This window comes from Colias philodice, chromosome 18, assembly GCF_061535455.1.
Source record: "Colias philodice isolate Cphi_HAF_F1 chromosome 18, ilColPhil1 Martin Lab GWU primary, whole genome shotgun sequence".
In the NCBI taxonomy this organism is placed as follows: Eukaryota; Metazoa; Arthropoda; class Insecta; order Lepidoptera; family Pieridae; genus Colias; species Colias philodice.
In genome coordinates, this window is record NC_143103.1 from 9,780,894 (window position 1) to 9,800,812 (window position 19,919).

At 34.9% G+C, this 19,919-nt stretch overlaps 1 protein-coding gene across 5 annotated transcripts in view; it reads left to right on the top strand.

Annotated features, from left to right (window-relative positions):
* hth (Meis homeobox homothorax) overlaps nt 1-19,919 on the top strand; it is a 242,504-nt gene that overhangs the window by 135,916 nt on the left and 86,669 nt on the right. For all 5 annotated transcript variants that reach the window (XM_089706240.1, XM_089706242.1, XM_089706241.1 and 2 more), the window contains exon 10: nt 12,941-13,089. In XM_089706240.1, the coding sequence (XP_089562366.1) occupies nt 12,941-13,089 (149 nt within the window). The remainder of the gene's footprint in view (nt 1-12,940; nt 13,090-19,919) is intronic.

Genomic DNA, 19,919 nt, shown 5'->3' on the forward strand with positions numbered 1-19,919 from the left:
GTTGCAAAGACAATAAAATTCGTGCATCACTATTATAGAAATAAATTTTACATTAATGAATAAATGAATTAATCACGAACTAATATAACTGAAAATTCTATTTAATCTATGTTCAAAAATAGACTGCTAACAGTTCAAACGCGTTTGTCAACGGTGCTATATTTAAAGGAAGATGACTTCGCGTAACGAGGTGGGCGTACAGCCCGTTTCGGTTGTGACTTTTTGCTTGTCATTTTGTTCTGTCTCAATGATGCATCGAAACCATGGTACAGATAAAATAGATGTGTAAATTGCGTTCGGAATTCAAAAAATTTTCTTTTAAAGTGAAACTTTTATTACATCGTCTCAAACTTTTTGGTCTGTGTAGCGCATGTCGCGTGTATCGCGGCTGCCGAGTAGGTATACCTGGTATACCTACTCGGCAGCCGACCGACACGCGACATGCGCTACACAAAGCAGTGTTCGAAACCGTTCGAACAGTTTCACTTTTACCGTGGTTTCATAAAACCACACAACATTTTTTTATAGCGTTCTAATTTTAGATTGTTTATGGTTGTTCGATAATTTTTTTTTATAAAAAAACTGTAACTGCCAGGAAAAAAAATTTTAGAAGTGTATTTTTTTCGAAATACACACAACTATTGTTTACCACAAGGGAAGAGGATGACGCAAAACAATAAAAGTTGCCTCTGCGCCAATTCCACGTGACATAAAGTTCGTAAACGAAAGCCGGCCACTATCTCACAAATTATCACATCCAACAAGCCGACTTTGCGTCGCGATGCCCATGTAACATAAATTAAGTCTTAATTAAGGTCCAGCACAAGTACCAGGAAAACATAACAGTGTAGCAATTACTATTTGGCTAACATGACGGTTAAGACCCGGCCTCCACTGACAAGTTATGACAATCTTTTATCGTTTAGTACCAACTAATGCGACATGAAATTATTGTTAGTTGTCGACTATTATTATTTTACACAATATGTTTTGAAATTTCTTTGCGTTCGCAAAAATTTTTAAAATAATGAATTGAATATTTATTGTGGATAGGTTCATTACGTGGGTATCACCGTTTCTGATGCACTAGGCGAGTTCTGAAGAAGGCGCTTCAATGATATAAAATTTATGTCAAGTGCTTAGCGTGGCCGACCGTGAGTCGTAGCCTTAATTACGTGACAAATATAATCGCGTATTTATGCGCAAGACGCGCCGAAAACGCGCCAACATCAATCCGGCTAATACCGCAGATTATTTGCAAAACTGCATTTACGACGAAGTTATTTCAGTCGAAATAAATAATTGCAAAACGCCCGGCGTTTATGACGCTCCCACTGACAGTAATATTTGTGCTCCACCTGATTTATCCCGCGACTACGGCTAATGCGCGCCCTCTATCGTAAAATCGCCATTTTATGATCGCACAGATAATGACTGCTCAATTAAAGATCTATTCGAATATTAATGACAGCGCGCGAATGGGATTCGGCGGGAGATTTGACATTTCGTGCGCGCTGTATAATAATTTTAAGATGTTTTTATTGGTTAGTCGTGATAGCTTGTAAATAATTTATGGTAAAACAACAGTTATCGCGATGAACGCAACAATAAATGTTAACGCGTGAAAAACTTTGAATCAATAAATTGACGTCAGGACTGAACGGTTTGGGGACGCGGGAAACGTGACATTAGAAGTGGTGTTGCCAGCTTTTAAAATGTTGGCAGGCGCGTCCTCTTAAGTTTGTCGCGATACGATTTCCTCGATGTATTGTTGCCAAATACCTATTTCCCCTATCTTGTGGAATGCTTAAATATCTACAATTGACAGGACTCGTAAAGTGCTCGACGGAGATTGCCAAAATTCGTTATTTGTTGTCCAATTTGTTGTAATTGTGTCGTTGATTTATGTGTGCCATTTGTTTTGCCGAACAATATTTTATGGAGGCTCTAATTACTGTCGTCGTATCTATCGGCGATACAATGAGAGACATATTGTGGGAGATGAGTAGAGGAATGCTGCGTTTGGATTGATGACTAGAATATACAACTATAAACTACAGTTGATTCAAAATCTTAATCTTAATCTTAATCTTTTATACGAAATTTTGGAAAACTTGTATAAAAGCTTTGGTTCCCACATAATACAACTACTGAAATAATATTTGCTATTATATTTCAATATAACGAAGAGAAGAAATTGTTTACATGTTTGATTGTCAGTTGCACCAAAACAGTTGGGAGATCAAAAATTGATTTCACTTAGGTAAGACCATTCTCTCTTTTTGTACTATTTGTTAATAGGTTTTTTACTATGCTTATTACAAGGAAAAAGCACTACACTATGAAATGTTCCGGCTTAATCCGTTAGCTCTTTGAAATCTAGACAGCCATAAAAATGCACAGCACACAAAAGATTTACGACACTATAATTGTTTTAATAACGCCTCTTAGTATTCAAGTAACGTTAGCTCAATCACATTACAAATAACAATTAGGAGTAAGAACCAGCTAGTAATATAAATATAGTATTTGCCGGAACTGCTTCAAACTGGTTTGGGGCAGATTTTGTTGCTTTTTGGGGCAAGTAGTAACACAGTAGTAATGTCAAAGCTTTACTTCAAATAGGTATGGCAGATTTTTTTAGGGGCAAATAGTGTAATGTCGAAGCTTTCGATAGTTTGCAATATGTATCAAATTATGTATAAAATTGAGGAGTTTTAAATGAAATAAAGCATAGATTTGGCTTACTATTCTAAGAGTAGAAACTTGTTATGTCGAAAAGATTGATTGAAATAAGAATTTCCATAAACAGAAAGGATACGTTTTAGAATATTTGTGAATAACTAGTACATACATAGATATCATTTTAATTGTAGGGCAAAAAAGTGGTAAAAATTATTCATCGATAAATTACTAATTAAAATTACTAACAACTAGAACTTTAGCCTAATTGTTTCGTTATTAAGTATTCAACTCAGGAAGCTCTCTATCACATAATTACTCGGCCCTTATTTTTATTCGAATTCCTACATTGTTTTTCTCATTTGAGCTTATATTTTTTAATTGCATTAATTAACCCTAATTTGAATTTATAGCAAAAAGTGTCATTAAACACCTTACGCATAGTTTTTACTTTAATTATCCTAACTTGGTTACAACATGCATGCCTCGCTATATACAGATAGACTAATTAACATGTTTTTTTAATACTGGCAATTACGATGTGGATGTCATTATAGTTGTCAAATGACTTTGACATATCAAATGGAGGGAAATTTTGTTTTTAAAATTGTCCGTCGCATTCGTAATTTTAATTATTCTAGAAGTTGACCATATAAATGATATATTTTGGTTTAAATTAATTACTGTCTGAACTTTACTGTTTATTTTATACGTTATGATTTTATCTTAAAAACTATGGTATGGATTATCGAAGGAATGTATTTAATGTTGAAACATCATTAACCTTGACTGATTTGTCTCTGGGTTGCCGTAATTAAAAATCTTTGTATGCAATCCAAAAAATAAAAACAAATTGATTGTATCGATTCGGCGTACACATATCGAGCGATCAAAGGCCGATGACACTGGTGTATTTTTACTTTTTTTTACAAGCCAATATGGGTATTGCCGTGAGAAATTTTATTTTGAATAAAATCGCCATATTATTATGAGACGCGTGAATTTCCCAAGAAATTTTTATAAGCCGTCACAGTGAGGGAGAGGTTATTTTTATCGGATTGAAATATGAGGCCCGACGCACAAACGGACAAACAGTGGATTAATCACACAACAAGTAGGTATAATGTTACGAGCGTGTACCAGGGTCGCATGAGATGCCGGTGTTCATAAATACAGGCCGCACACAGTGCCTCGGATTACTGCTCGCCTGGTATGACCGGTTAATGCTACTAGGCGTAGGAGGCTCTGCGGGCGATTGGCATGCCTTTTTTTACGTACCGTTTTATGTGTATGGATTATAATTATAATTATGATAGCTAAGTATTGTGTATGTATGTATGGGAAACATAAGTACGTATGAAAAAAGCATAATTGCAGTTGAAGCGGTATATAAGAAATATGAAATGTACAATAACAATGCAAAGACTTTGTAAACAAGATGATGCTTCTTGTTATCACAACAATATTACTATTTCATAAACTAGTATCATTTGGAATACAAAAAGGCATTACAAAGTCTCTCCATTGTAAATTTGTTGCAAAAATATTCAACTTAATCGAATTTAACCGTAATCCGTTCCAAAATTGACAAGCCAAATGAAACCGCTGGACAAAGGGCCTTTAAAAATACGACAAAATCGAAAGTTTTTCGAATTATTTAAAATAAATCAACAGGTAATTCGAAGATTTCTCGTATCGCTCGCCCCCCGCAGTCAATGCATAAAATTTTATAGACCTTAACGAGCTTGGCTTGAGCCCTGCGTTGGGATTTACAATTTTATACTTATATATGATTAACCCGAGTTCAAATGTTAATCGTAATGTTGGGAATTAGTGAAATAGTACGTAGGAATATATGGATAGATGGATGATTGATGGATAAGAGCAACTATGGAGTTTCTTGCCAGTTCTTCTCCGTAGATACTGCTTTCCGAATCGGTGGTAAATGTTAAAAATATGTAATGACGTTTCAAAAGTGCTTCTCGAAGAAGTCTAATTGAATAAATAAATGTTTGAGTTTGAGTTACTTAATTCAGTTAAAGTGAAACACAAACCTGGAGATAAAGGCTATCTACAAAAATATTCATTTTGTGTTGCCTATAAATCTTTGAATATTTTGTTGTAAATAACTAAATAGTTATCATATTAACTTAGTAATCATATTATTTGCATGCATTTATTCTGTTTCTCAGATTTACTGAGATTTAACTTATTTTTTGTTATTTAATTCATTTCATTTTAGAAATTGAACAATTCCTACCATATCAAAAACTAAATCCTAAACTATTACAATCATTAGTAGTAGGTAGTTATACTAAATTACTAATCACAAAAAAATCCTGAAATACCAATTTTTCACATCAATTACGAATACAAAATCTTAATATCATAAACGGCTAACCCCCCGCTGCCGGCGCTAACCGTCTCTTAACGGGAGGCGACTGGGCGAAATGGGTCGTATTAGAAAAATTTGCATTTTAATTATATGTCAAATGGGTATCAAAACGACCCTTATAGCTTTTAATCACAGTGTCGCTATGTCGGGATTTGAGCCGGAATTGTGATTTAAAGGATGTGTTTGAGATTGAAGTATTGTTTTCTTTTGGCATCTGTAAAATATGGCTCACTTTTTACGAAAAAAACTATTGATAAGAAATTATATTACCGTATGTTTGTTTTTGAAGTGAAACTTCTTTAGGCGCGTTGAGAGCAAATTTTCATTGTTGCGTCATGGCAATACCGTCACGTCATGGAGTTAGGCAACTATTTTGTTACCTTTGAATCCTGCCAAAGTAATTTCACTTCTGACACATGTTTTTTTATTCATATGCTAATTTTTTTAAAGTATTTGCATGAACTCTGCTACACAAACAGTCCCTAAATTAAATTACCTATACAAAATCGCAGTTCAATAACTATAACATGAAAAAATATTCTCAAAATACATTTCAAGATGTTCCAGTAATTCTATTAAGATAACAAACAAATCAAAAAGCTTTTAAACCCATTTAATATCGCCATGAATTTTGCAAATACTCGCGCATAATTAATTTAATTACACAAACATTATTTGAATTGCATTAAACATTAATTAACATTATTACAGTATTATCTTACAATATACATAAATGGCAAATACTTGAACACGTTTGAGTGAAAAAATACAATTTACTCAAGACCGTTATATGAGATTAAAACTTATCTCTCGCGATTAGAATTCAAATGTTATTGAGTAAAGTAACCAATCCTTAAAAACATACATAATAAATCTTATATATAAAATTCTCGTGTCACAATGTTAGTCTGCATACTCCTCCGAAACGGGTGGACCGATTCTCATGAAATTTTCTGTGCATATCGGGTAAGTCTGAGAATCGGCCAACATCTATTTTTCATATGTACCACGGGCGAAGCCGGGGCGGACCGCTAGTAGATATATATAAATAGCTTATATCTTGCTTATTATATAACCTTGTCTTCTCTTCTATACTTTTTATTGCCTACAAGAAATTCCTACTCACCAATTACTACCAATATCTTAATCTAATCAGAATTTTACGCTATTAACACCTAAATTCGATTTCTAATCTTACTTAAATATGAATTAATCAAATCTAGTCACCCGAACACCCTTCGCTAAAATATGCACTATTATCAGCAAAACAGGGTTAAAAATATGCAAAAATCAGTGCCCGGGGTGCATATAAAGTAATGTAATTTTGTAATATTCCGCAATTAAAATTCAAATTGAAATCAATGTGCGGATGAAAAGCCGCATTCCGGGGGTCGTTTCGACCCCGTTATGTGCTAAACGGCGTGGGGGTTAGAGGGACCTGGGACTGGATATAAAGATTGTTTTGAAAATAAGTTGTAAATGCATTTTTAGGCCTTGCTGAACGTCAGTCTTTTGTAGATACTAAATGATGCACATTGACATTTAAGGAAAATAATTATTTAAATAAATAAAGAAACAATTGTTCTAGGAAAATAAATACATATCTTGATTTTACACACTGCTGTTAAATTTCCTTACCTAACTAAAATGAGCCTCTTGCCACGTTAAAAAAAAAAAAAAATCTTTAACTACCTTTCTCAGTGTTGCAAAACACTCGTTGTTATTATGCCTAACGTAACGTACTTACGAAAGCAGAACCATACAATTCAGAAAACTCCAACGCAACATAAGATTAACAATTATATACCAATAAAACAGACTCCTCACGGACGATTACAAGACATTGAAAATTAGTTTAATATCAGCAATAGAGGATTTCTGGCGGAACGGCCAATTAAGACGCACAGATAGCCGAGTTATGGGGTGGCTTTATGATCCATTAAATGTTCTGCTGTTTGAAGGTTTATTCAAATGGTAGATGTATAAAGGTTTTAAGGATGGTTAAATTGTGTAAGAAAGAAAGATTTGATATCATGTACTTTGGCTTACTTACTTACACTTAACTGTGGAGTTTTTTTCGGTTCTTCTCTGTAGAAAATGATTTCCGAATCGGTGCTAAATGGTAACGATGGACGATTCAAAAGTGCATCTAGAAAAGTCTAATTGAATATATAAATGTTTCAGTTTGATAGGTAGTATTTTCTCGTGTTTCATTTAACGCGATTATTATTTCATTTAGGGCTGATTTTTCAATCCTTGGTTAAAACTTATTCATCGAATAACGTATTAAACTACCATTTCAAAAATGTATTCTAATTGTCCGTATATGACAGTTTACAGGTGACATTTTAAAATGGTCGTGGTATACTTTATTGGACGGATAAATTTTAACCAAGGATTGAAAAATCGGCCCTTAGAAACTATGACGGTCACGGGGAGACTGACCACGCTTGCTGTAAAGTGTGTGAAACGATATTTTATTATATGTTGCCACACTGCCACACATTGTTTTTACAATACCTATAGTTGAAAATAATTTCAAGTTGTCAACAGAAAAATCTACACACCATCTGTAACATAAAAAAGTTACAATTCGTGTGTAGGTTTGTCTGTTTATTAGAACAGTCAATTATTAAATTTCCACTTACAGATTTTAACCAAAGATGGCAGACAGTTAAAATCCAAATTGCTTAATCATCAACGTTAAATACAATTTCGGTTACAGATAAAAGATGTTATCAGCACGTAATACGTCCACATCTTTACGAGCTTAGCCGTTCTAGATATTCGAATGATAAGCGTTCATTATCGTATTAAATGCGAAATGTACTTTTTATTTGATTTTATCTCAAGAGGTGTTTGCTGATTAGATAACGCGTGAATTTATTTCCCTGTAACCTTGTTTTTGTAAGTTTTGACTTACATGATAAAATTGCAAGTCTTTTTATGATTCATAAATTTAAAAATCGAGCTCAAAAATAGAAAATTAAATATTCTTTTATAACTAACTAGTTTTCCGCCCGCGGCTTCACCCGCGTTTTCAAAGAAAAACCCGCATAGTTCCCGGTCACGTGCGATTTCCGAGATAAAACCTATCCTATGTGTTAATCCAAGTTACCCTCTATATGTCTGATAAATTTCATTGTAATCGGTTCAGTAGTATTTGCGTGAAAGAGTAACAAGCATACATACATACATCCATCCTCACAAACAAGTAGGATGGCACTGAAAGTAGCAATCAATTTTTTTTTGTATATACCTCAATTAAAGAATAACTTCACGACCCTCTAACATTATGCTGAGCCAACCACTGAGCCACAGCAAGCTATTTGGCTAAAACGTCAAATTAATATTTGACAGCGTTAGTAATTAAGCTTACGTGGTGTTTTATAGGTCGCAATAATCACTCTAGATAATTACTGAAGAGCATTATAGGGATGTTACCATTAACATTAATTATATGTATTAACAAAAATGTTAAAATATCGATGACTGTGAAAATACAGGAAAGCGAGCCATGAATTGAAGAAATCGGTATGAATGAAAGTGCTAGTATAACAACTTTAAAATCAAGAACGGGTGAACGGATTTTAATAATGTTGAAGTACCTATTGTCTCCGCCTGGGTTAGAAAATATGTACCTAGTTAAAAAAAATTGAAAAAAACAACAAAGACTGAAAGCACTAGAACCGCTAAAGGATTTAATAATTACTTTAATTTAAGTATCAAAATATTTTAGAAACGATTAAATAAATTAAAAGCGTAAATAACACCGTTACAAAGATGCAAACAAAACATTAAAATTACCGATCCGCACCAGATTTCCAATAAGAACACGCATTCCCGTCACACCCTTGGCCGTCATTACGTCACCCAATAAGCTTACAAAAGCTAGCAAATACCCTCAATAGTTTTATTCACAGGAAATCATACCTTAACATACTCGAAATAAAGACTATATTCGATTCAACAGATCTTGGTGATAAGTCTCCCGTTTCGGGTGCCAATTTTAATTAGCCCCCGCCCTTGCCCCTCCGTCGTCCAGATAAGGGTGTTTGCAAATAGTGCCTGCAAAGAAGCCAATCCATCAAATTGGGCATTACCACACCGCGGTGGGAGGGTTGCGCAATGCATGCGTTGTCGATAATTTGTGCGTGATTCAAACACTTTTGCGTTGAATAAAGAGTTGAGGATTAAAAAGTGTGACTGAAAATAATAAAAAAACTAAATTCATTAGATAAATGCTTTATGAATTATATTACTGGACGGATGAAGAAAGATTACAGATAAAAATATAGCTATAATAGACTTTTATCGTAAATTCGATAACAATTATACGAACTTATAAAACGTCTGTTGTTTTAAATAATTGTTTGAATCACAAGTCACTAAACTTATCTCTATGATGAATTTACACGGTTCTGTAAGTCCACTATGCTCAGCATATTTTTCTATCTAAAATGTTTCACAACGTTTCAATAAAATTGAAAAACTTAATCGCAATGTTTGTAAACAAACACCATATTATCGACATTTCCCACGTCGTCCCATCACTAGCGGCGCGTGCTTTCAGTTGATTGGCGTAACTCGATAGCCCTGCACTAATGTTGGACGCGATAAATCTCGCAGGAACACCAGTGGTGTCAATGACACGCGGGGTCTTGGGTTCGCAAAGTGCTCGATAAAAATTGGACATCACTATTTGGAATTGTATTGAGCTGTTATTACTTTGACATTTTTGCGTACACTTTATTGTGATAAAAGAGTTGTTACTAATTTCGGGAAAGTTCACTTAAGATTTAAAACGACGACTAAAGTTGTAAACTGTATACTCTATAATTGTAACTTCTTCAAGTATGGTTATATGGAAAATTCTGTATTTGGCCATAATAAAACATGCTAAATTTACACGTAAATTTTCAAGTTATCAAATATTACAACAAATGCACAAAATATTTTAAGTTCTTACTTCAAAAAAACCACCAAAATTGCCAACCCTCACCCCAGTGCAGTGGTGGCGTGCTCTCGCACAGGGGTCGCGGATTCGGTGTCGGGTTGCGGCAATCGGCTTACAAACGCCACGAGACACCGCAGGATTAACACTAATGAGCTGTTTTAGTTGAAACTTGCTAGTTGTGAATATTTCCATGTTATGTTTCATAGAAAAACACGATTTTCAAACTTATTGTGAAAAAAAAAATGTTTTGAAGCTAAAATATCGATTTGAATTGTATTCTTCACTTCGCTACAACATTTATTAGCAGTTCTCTATTGACAGTTTTCGTAATTTGTATTTCTGACTATAAATCAATTCCTGCAAACTAAAATTCTTATAGTCTTTACTTCTATACATCATCACTACATAGTATAAAACAAAGTAGCTTTCTCTGTCCCTATGTCCCTTTGTATGCTTAAATCTTTCAAATCACCATCGTGTTCCTTCAAATTATACAAAAATTAAGTAATATTTTGCATATTTAACCATCAAAAAGTTCCTCCTATCTGTGATAACACAGCCGATTCAAACCGCCAAAATAAAATGCAAATTCCATAATACGAAACAATGCAACCCAGCATTATCATTAAGTTAATATCTCTTGACTTTTCACACGCATATATTTGGGGGTGTTGTGTGTGTGTGTGTGTGTGTTAAGATGAATTAGGGGATTACATTCGCATAATGCAACTGCACTCTGATTTTGCACGCTAGTGGTACAGGGTGAATGGTTTCTATTTTACAGTTATTGTTTTTCGTAGCAAGCAACATCATTACTAACATACATATCCATTTATTATCATTCACATATGCGTCTCATTCAGAAATTATTGAACTCATTAGAACAGTGACGTTATTACAGTTTAAATAGTGATATTGACAACCTCGAAAAACTACATAATATATAGTAATTTGAAGTAAAACTTGTATAGTGTTATACTTAACTTTTAAACAATTCCTGCAACATATTGTCTATTCTTAAAACATATTCTTTTGATTATGATTTTTTGTTATATTGAAATCAAAGCTTACAAGTTACGACTGATTCTATTAATTAAAACCCTATAAAACAGCGTTAATAAATCTATAAAACAAAACATTTACAGTGACAATAAAGTTTTGAACAAAACGTTTTATTGCTCCACCCTGTACACGTAATGCAACTAGAGGGTGTTGTGTAATGGCGTAAGAGTAATTTTATTACTTTGCCCCCATTACCATCACAATGCCACCGGTCGCGATATGCAGACACTCGATACGTTTCATCATTGTCAGTAATATAATGGCCCTTTCGCATTTTTCTAATGTTGAAGATATTTTATAATACCGGTCCTGGATATGAACCTTGTAGAACTCTGTTATAATACGTTCTCTAATGACATTCTAGTAATGTGTCTAGAAAATTTATTTTCAATGAAATTGAACTACTTTAATGTTGTAATTATGATTGGATCTTCGTCACAAACATGCTATTCGTTTGTTTTCATCAAGCTGTCAATGTCCAATAGATAATAATACCTCAATCCCAGACCTAACCATTTATGAGGCTACAAGGTAGTCAATAAAACAAAACAAAACACCAATTGCTCACGTTCACCGAACATCCGATTCAATGAAATATAGAAACGTACGGAAAGAAAAACTGTTCTAACAATTTAAGTCGCTTGTTTAAAGGAAAAAGGACAATAAAATCGTCCAAATAAGGCAAACAAGCAGAAACAATTGGAACGTGCTGCTTTTGGATTTTTTTATTTATTAACATCGGAGTACAAGGAGTGCAGGAGTAAGACGGAGCTCACACCCGCTCGCTGATTCGATTTGTTCTTCTTCCAATGAATATTTGATGTAGCTCAGTGCACGCTAATTTGTTTATCGTGTGCTTTTGTTCTCCGTACATTCCCGAAGTGAAATTCACATTAATTATTCAGAAAAACAAACGTATCTTTGTATTGTGCTCTAGCGTCGCTTTCGTCTTTATGTCTGAATAAACAAGCTATTTCTATTGTCACAAACACGTTACTTCATGATACCCCAATACTATCGCGCTCATCTACGTGTAACGTGATATCTTTAATACGGGAAAAATATGCTCTCGTGCCACTTCGAAGGCACTTGATAGATATATTATAAGCGAAACGCGGAAAACAAGAGAATCTGCAACAAATAGCGAACTAGACACGTACAGCGCGACGCACCAAGAATTAATTAAGTGTATATACGCAAGATAGGAATCAGCGGTGTGGCAGGTGATTAAATAAATACTAGTTGGCGTTTCTAATTAATATGCCAGACGCACAGCTGATAAGAACGTCGAAATATCTCCGTCGCTCCTAACGTTACGATTAACACATTATTTTAATGAGCTACGCTGAAATTTGTCGCGACTGTCTTGTTCTCAACGGATACGTGGATGATGTATTATCTGATGCTGTTCCTATTTTTAATGTTAATTGAATCTGCCTGGATAACTTGCAAATGGAAACGATTTGTTTTCGATTGTATCTCGGTGAAAAAGCAGTCGCAATTATCGTCTGTGAATCATTCGGATGAGAGCGTCTGTACGGTCAGATAGGCTTCAGAACGTTAATATGGCCATAGACATTAGAGATAGCTGATAAGAAACCTACGCTAGTGTTTAAAATAATATAAAACAAGATTGAAGTTAGACGGCTTTTTAGTCTTCTTATGCTATCATTATTATATAAAGACTCAATATATTTTATGCCGCGTGAAAATAAAACTCATTTATTTACCATATCTTAGGTACATATGAACTTATCAAAAACAAGGGACTTCTACGGATGTGTGTAGATAAAAAAATGAAATCTTTAATACTATAATTTAAATTAATATTATATTTGTTACAGGGGATGCAAGCAACGCGAGTATCGGTTCCGGGGAGGGAACGGGAGAGGAAGACGACGACACGAACGGGAAGAAGAACCAGAAGAAACGGGGGATCTTCCCGAAGGTAGCCACCAATATCCTCCGGGCGTGGCTCTTTCAACATTTAACGGTAAGTGCTTTTTATTTGAAAAATATGTTGAAAAACGCAAATTATGGTTATATTGTAGGTGAAATTTCCCTCGACACTCAACACTATTAAAATAAAACACTCAATAAACAGTATTTGTTTTGTATCTCCGATAAATGTGTATTTGAAAACTAAAATTACTCTGACTAGTTTAAAAAAAACGATAAAGTTTGAAATCGAAACATTATTTGACTGTGAAATCGATAAATGTCATACGACTGGAAAAATCTATACACGATCGCGTAAACTATTTCCAAATAGCACAACAGCGTATTCTGCTTAATATATTCTAGATGTTAGAAGGTTGACACGTCCGCGGGAAGCGACCGCCAGCCCGTAATGAAAGCACTTACCGCTAAACGAAGCAATTATAAGTAATTTGGAGCGCCGTAATGGCCAGAGACGGGACAAAAACGCGCGGCTAAAAGCTCCCTAATTCGATTGTCAGTTTTTAAAGTTCGCACAGCGGAACAGATTTTTAGAGTTCGGAAGCTGAATTGGAATAAATCCGCGATTTTAGAGCGCTTCCTTTCCAATTAAAACTCCGTTTTGGTATTCGGAAAACAGAAATGCGGAGACGTCACCTGAACGGCAGAGCCTTCTTCGGGGCTTGGTGATTTATGGCCGCAGATCCGGACCGGTAATGAAATTGCACCCCCTACCCCTCGCGCCCCGCACCCCGCCCCCCTCGGAGCCATTCCAGAAATTACACCCAACTCCGCGACACTCGACACTGTTACTTCTTATGCTAATGTTTGTTTTTTAAATCATCAATCACGAAGCGGAATGTATTGACTCGCGTTATTTATGATTATCAAAATTTTCGTGCAAACATTTGAAGTCGATACGATGTACTTCAAGCCTTTCCATTCGAAAATTAGATCTATATTCCTCCAACTAGTTGCACCTGTGTAATTCCAAACACACCATCTATTAATAATACACATAACTCATCTATAGTTCTTATCCCTTGTCCATACTTGTAATTACAAAACCAGGCCAAAAATCCACCACTCATCAATGAACTTCACACGTCGAATATCTTTCTTAACCCATTGACCACCGTAAGCCCCGATCGGGGCGCGACACAATAGATTTTCTATTGTGTCTGTGATTCCGAGGACTGATGGATTAATTAACAGCTGTTCCTGAGACCACACGGTGTCAAAATGGCGGCAATTCAGATTCGGTTGTCCATTTTATATCGACTGTCACGTCGGTAATATTGGATTGTGGCCGGCGACCTGTAGCCACCGACACTGCGCTGATTGCCTCAAATGTTACAAATGGAATCGATGTTACGATCTTTAATTCGCGTGCTTACGTGGGGTTGTTCTTTTTTAATGTCTTGATGGACAATCCTTTTGATAAGTGTTCGTTTAGGAGGAGGAAAGAATTTGATTTTTGAAGTGAAACTTCTTTAAAAAATAAAATGGCAATACCGTCACGTCATGAAGCAAGGTGACGATTTTGGTATCTTTGAATCTTGCTACTTATTTATAATTATTCAGTTATAATATGTGTCCATAATAGACGTATTTTCTTTCTTTATCATTACATACCCATATTTGTAAACACGATTTGTAAGAGTTTTCAAATAAAGCGCATCACACACGGTGAAGATACTATAATATTTTATGTTAAGATTCTCTAATATAAAATATTACAGTATCTTAAGGTATCCGGTATCAGCGTTCTGGCCATCATTTTTCTTTTTGTCATTGCGTACTAAGACCCCTGTAGAACCGCCATCCTGTTACAATTGACCCGAAATTTTGTGTGGAAATATTATAGTATCTTCACCGTGTGTGATGCGCTTTAATCCAACTAACATGACGCAAATAAACACCAAAAATATACCGAAAAGAGTTATCTCGATATCAGATCGTGGTCACATTGATATTCAGCGCGGTGCTATATTGTAACAACCCGATTGTCCGCGACCGGTGTGCATGTCAAGTTGGCTTGACCGGTGTGCATGTCAAATAAGTTTGAATTTCATTGCTGCAACGAGACTCTTGCATTTTGTAACACTAGTTTCAGAACAGAAATGTTTGAACGTTGAATTGTTTAGCAACGATAGGAAATGTGGGAGGAATAGGTAGATAAAACAGTGTAAGACAAATCGAATTTTGTTGAGTACCTATATTTCGTGGCCATTGATATTGTACACACTTATTTATATATTTCTAATCATGATCGAATAGTAAGTGCTTTCAATATCCAACTTAAAGTTCCACTAATCTCCAAGTAATTGTGAAGCTAACGTTCAAAATCGTCACCTGCTCGAACCAATTAATCAACCAAATCCATAACAGCTGTTCTACATCATCTAACGCGTAGTTGAGGCAAAAACAATGGCAGAGAAGCAGCAGGGAGTCCCGGGATTACCTCAGCCTTATAATTATTTTTAGCCCCCCGAAAGGGCTTAAAGTCCCAAGGTGGGATTTGGGACGCGACGTTATTCAATATTATGTCTTGGGGAGCTACGACACGTATGAAACATTATGGAGTTGTAGCAATCTTCTCGGATTGATGATTAACTGTATTACGTGCGACGGCGGCGTGTATTACATTGTAATTTGATAAAATAGTTTTTGGTGAGCATTCTCGCAGATTTGGTTGGAGATAAATCTTTTAGACAATACTGATATTTCTAGACAGATGGAATGGAAAAATGCTTTTTGAGATATAAATGTTTTTTTATTGGCTGTAATAATTTTGGACAAAATACTTCAAGAGGCAAAGGCTCATAGATCATGATTAAGTGTCAAACGTCATGCAAATGAAGAGACAGCACAAAACTAGCGAGATAGCGAAATAAATAAAAACCCGTTCGCATGTTTATCATGTAAATAATATGAGTAGGGAAAAGGCACCGAACAAAACTGACTCAACACGCTCCTCACCTTTCTCGAGGCAAAATTTCTAATACATTTTCCAAAAATCACGCTCCGTTTCACACACGAACATAACTCACGTGACATTTAATATTAATAGAAGTACCAGGACATCATAGACGTGGAGAGATGGCGAAACACGGAATTCCTAGGCGGTGTTGTGTTACGTAGCCCGCTTTGAGAGGCACCGCGCCGGAATGGAAGCAAAGAATTTATACTTTATTTATGTACTTTGTGTGCTATGTGCGCCTGGTACTTTATGATTATGGATGTCATGATGGGAAAGTCGCGGAGATCAAAGCTGGATGGGTTTGATTGTTTCGTGTTTCGAAGATACGTTTTATTTATAAAGCCTCTGCGGTCTCCCCGAGCGACTACATAATAATTTTTAATAAGCACAGAACCGGTAGTTCTTATGGTAATGCCGCTATATGATAATGCATTCGATTTATAAAGTTGCATAGGTGAGAAATAAATTGATACTCGCTTCGAATTAACATACATGTACATAAAATAATGTCAAGGATTACAATGATAAATAATTATGACGAATTATATTAATGTCTTTTGTGGCGACAACATTGCTTATTGCTGGCCGGACGATTCCATTTTTAAATTCAACATTTTGAAAAAAGAATTCTATTTGAATATCGGCATTCTTCTCTGCGCTGTTGGCGAGATAGGTCGTATACGGTATAATAAAGAGAGAGTATCCGAAGGGGGTTTAAACCGTTAGAAATTATCCATCCCACCATTAATCCAATAAAGTGGGAAGCGAAATATGAGTCAATTTTCGTTTTTCGCTCAAAACACCGTCCCTTTCTTACTTTATTTAGGGTAAGGGAAACTCGTAAGTTTCACTCTAAGAAGTCCGGGGCAAATTGCATACGAATCCGGGAAATGAGAATTTATAAATATTGGAAGGCCGGGTAGAGGAATTAAGTTGTAGGTTTTTTGGTGACACAAACAATGGTTTATGTGGAGTAACACGAACGATTTAGTACTTCAGTGTTGTGTAATTTTTCCTTGGAAATTCTAATTAAATTACTTTAAATTTATTTTACTGTACACTTATTAAAAAGGTAATATTCACCTAGATATTTATTAGGTTTGTGAATAATTCGTTATTATAAATTGTAATAATTTATATTTTTTGAAAATTTGCAATCAATCAAACATCAACAACTCTTTGGCAGTGCAATAACATTGTCTAAACTCTAAAGTATAATTATTTAAAGGTATAATTAAGTTAACATAGTAACAATTTAATAAATACGGAATACTAATAAAATATTATGTTATGCAATGTTTATTTTAATTTTCACATCAAATTATTCATTGATTTCCAAGAATCAATTTACAATAATATAAGTGGCAGAATATAAGAACTAGAAACTATATGCTATATTTGTTATTACCTACACAATTCCGTACCAAGTATTAAATTTAAATATTGCACTTATAACTATTATTAAAGTGCTGTCATATTATAATGAACAAGTTGTGCCCCACGGTTTTCCCCACATTGCTCTGCTCCTATTGGTCTTAGCGTGATGATAAATAGTAGTGTCCGACCGAAACTGGTTTCCAGGCCGAAACCGAAACCGAAACCGAATGTTCGGCCGTGGCTTCAGTTTCGGCCGAAACCGAAACCGAAACCGAAACTTACGTGGTCAAGTATGAAATTTCTAAAAATACTGAACTTTGGTGCATTTTACCTATTATTTTGCCTTAGGTAATTAGGGCATGAAATGAAAACACAGTATATTAAATTTTTTGTAATAATTTATTTAATATAAAATAAAAAAATAATATTTTTAAAATATTAATAATAACAATTTTAATTTTTATTATTTTTTCAAATTAAATTCTCAGTAAAATCAGTCATCTAAATCAAATCAGTAATTGTTATTGTTACTTTAAATACTAAGTTTTGGTATTTTGAGATCTTTCTCTTTATTAAAGAGTCTTTAATACTTTGGATTGGTATTTGTACTTAGAAGAATAATCAGTCTCTTTTAGGTACCTCTTATATTAAAATAATATTAAAATAATATTAATATAAAAATAATATTTGTATGGTTCAAAAGTTACTTGTTGGGACGCCAGCAAAGGATTAAAATTGACAACGTATTTTCTAGCTGGTCTGACATCACTGCTGGCGTTCCACAAGGTGGCGTCCTCTCTCCTCTTCTCTTCTCTATATTTATCAACTCTATCTCTCTTTCGCTTACTTCCGTCTCTCACATGTATGCAGATGATCTCCAGATCTACACAATGTCCACGTTCGAAAATTTACCGTCTGCCATAGCAACAACAAATAACGACCTGTCCTTGATCATGAATTGGAGTAGATCTCATGGCTTGGTAGTAAACCCTACTAAGACCAAAACTATTCTTATCGGCAGCTCTTCATTCATATCAAGGGTAGGCTGGTCTAGTTTACCCCCTATTACTGTGGACGGTACCATAATCCCATTCAGTGATAGCATTAAAAGCTTAGGCATCACTATTGACCGAACACTATCATGGCAACCGCAAATAAATGAGCTCAACAAGAAAATCTTTGCCTCATCGCATTCACTCATGAGAATTCGCAACTTCTTACCCATTTCAACCAGAACTTCTCTTGCACAATCCCTCCTCCTTCCCATCCTCGATTATGCCGATGTCTGTTATCCCGACCTGACCGAAATCCAGTTGGACAAACTTGAGCGTCTCCAAAATGTTTGCATACGCTTCATTTTTGGCTTGCGCAAGTATGACCACGTCTCGCAATACAGGACAAAGCTCAAGTGGCTACCAATACGTCAGCGTCGAAATACCCACCTTCTCCAACTCCTATACCGTGTCCTGTTTAATCCTAAAACTCCTGGCTACCTAAAGGAAAAATTCCAATTTCGAGAGAGCACCGACTTTAATCTGCGCTGCTCTGAAAATTTACTTTTAAAAATTCCACCTCACAAGACCAATTTTTACCATAACTCGTTTCATGTGCAAGCTATACTCTTGTGGAATGCTCTTCCAATAAGCATAAGACGCGCTCAATCACTAAACGTATTTAAAAAACTCATATTTGACCATTTCTTTAATCAGCTATAATATTTGACATATATTTAGATATATATATGTATATATTTATTTATTTATTTATTTACTTATGTATATATATTTATGTATTTGCATGTATGTAAGTATGTGTATTATAGTCTATATTTTCGTATTAATATATGTATTAATATCTGTATTTATACCTGTATAAATATATTTTTTTATTTTTAGTCTGTTTTCTTTTTAATTGTATTTAATTAAAACACCACCTATCTCATTCAATTTCTTAAAACTAATCCTATCCAAAGGTTGCCTGGCAGAGATCGCTTGAAAGCGATAAGGCCGCCTATTTAACATGTTCTATCTGTCTTATATGTTTTTTTCTTTTCTTTTCTTTTCTTCTGTATGTGTGTGTTAAATAAAGAATTTTGTATTGTATTGTATTGTATTGTATAATAATTATTAATTACTATTACACCCAGATCCAATCTCAACCAGCGTGGGTCAACGCTTTGACAGCGTCCGTCAAAGCGTTGCCGAGGAAAACGAAGTTAGGCGAGCGTGAACGTGTGTGAACTAAGTTCACTGTGACTTGCGAAATGAGTTTCGGTTTCGGCAAAAGTTTCGGCCGATTTTGGCCGAAACCGAAACTGTGGCCGAAACTTGATTTTTGGCCGAAACTCGGCCGAAACCGAAACCGAAACCGAAAGTTCGGTCGGACACTAATAAATAGCCTTAGGCCTTTCTCGATAAATGGGCTATCTAACACTGAAAGAATTTTTCAAATCAAAAATCGGACCAGTAGTTCCCGAGATTAGCGCGTTCAAACAAACTCTTCAGCTTTATAATATTAGTATAGAT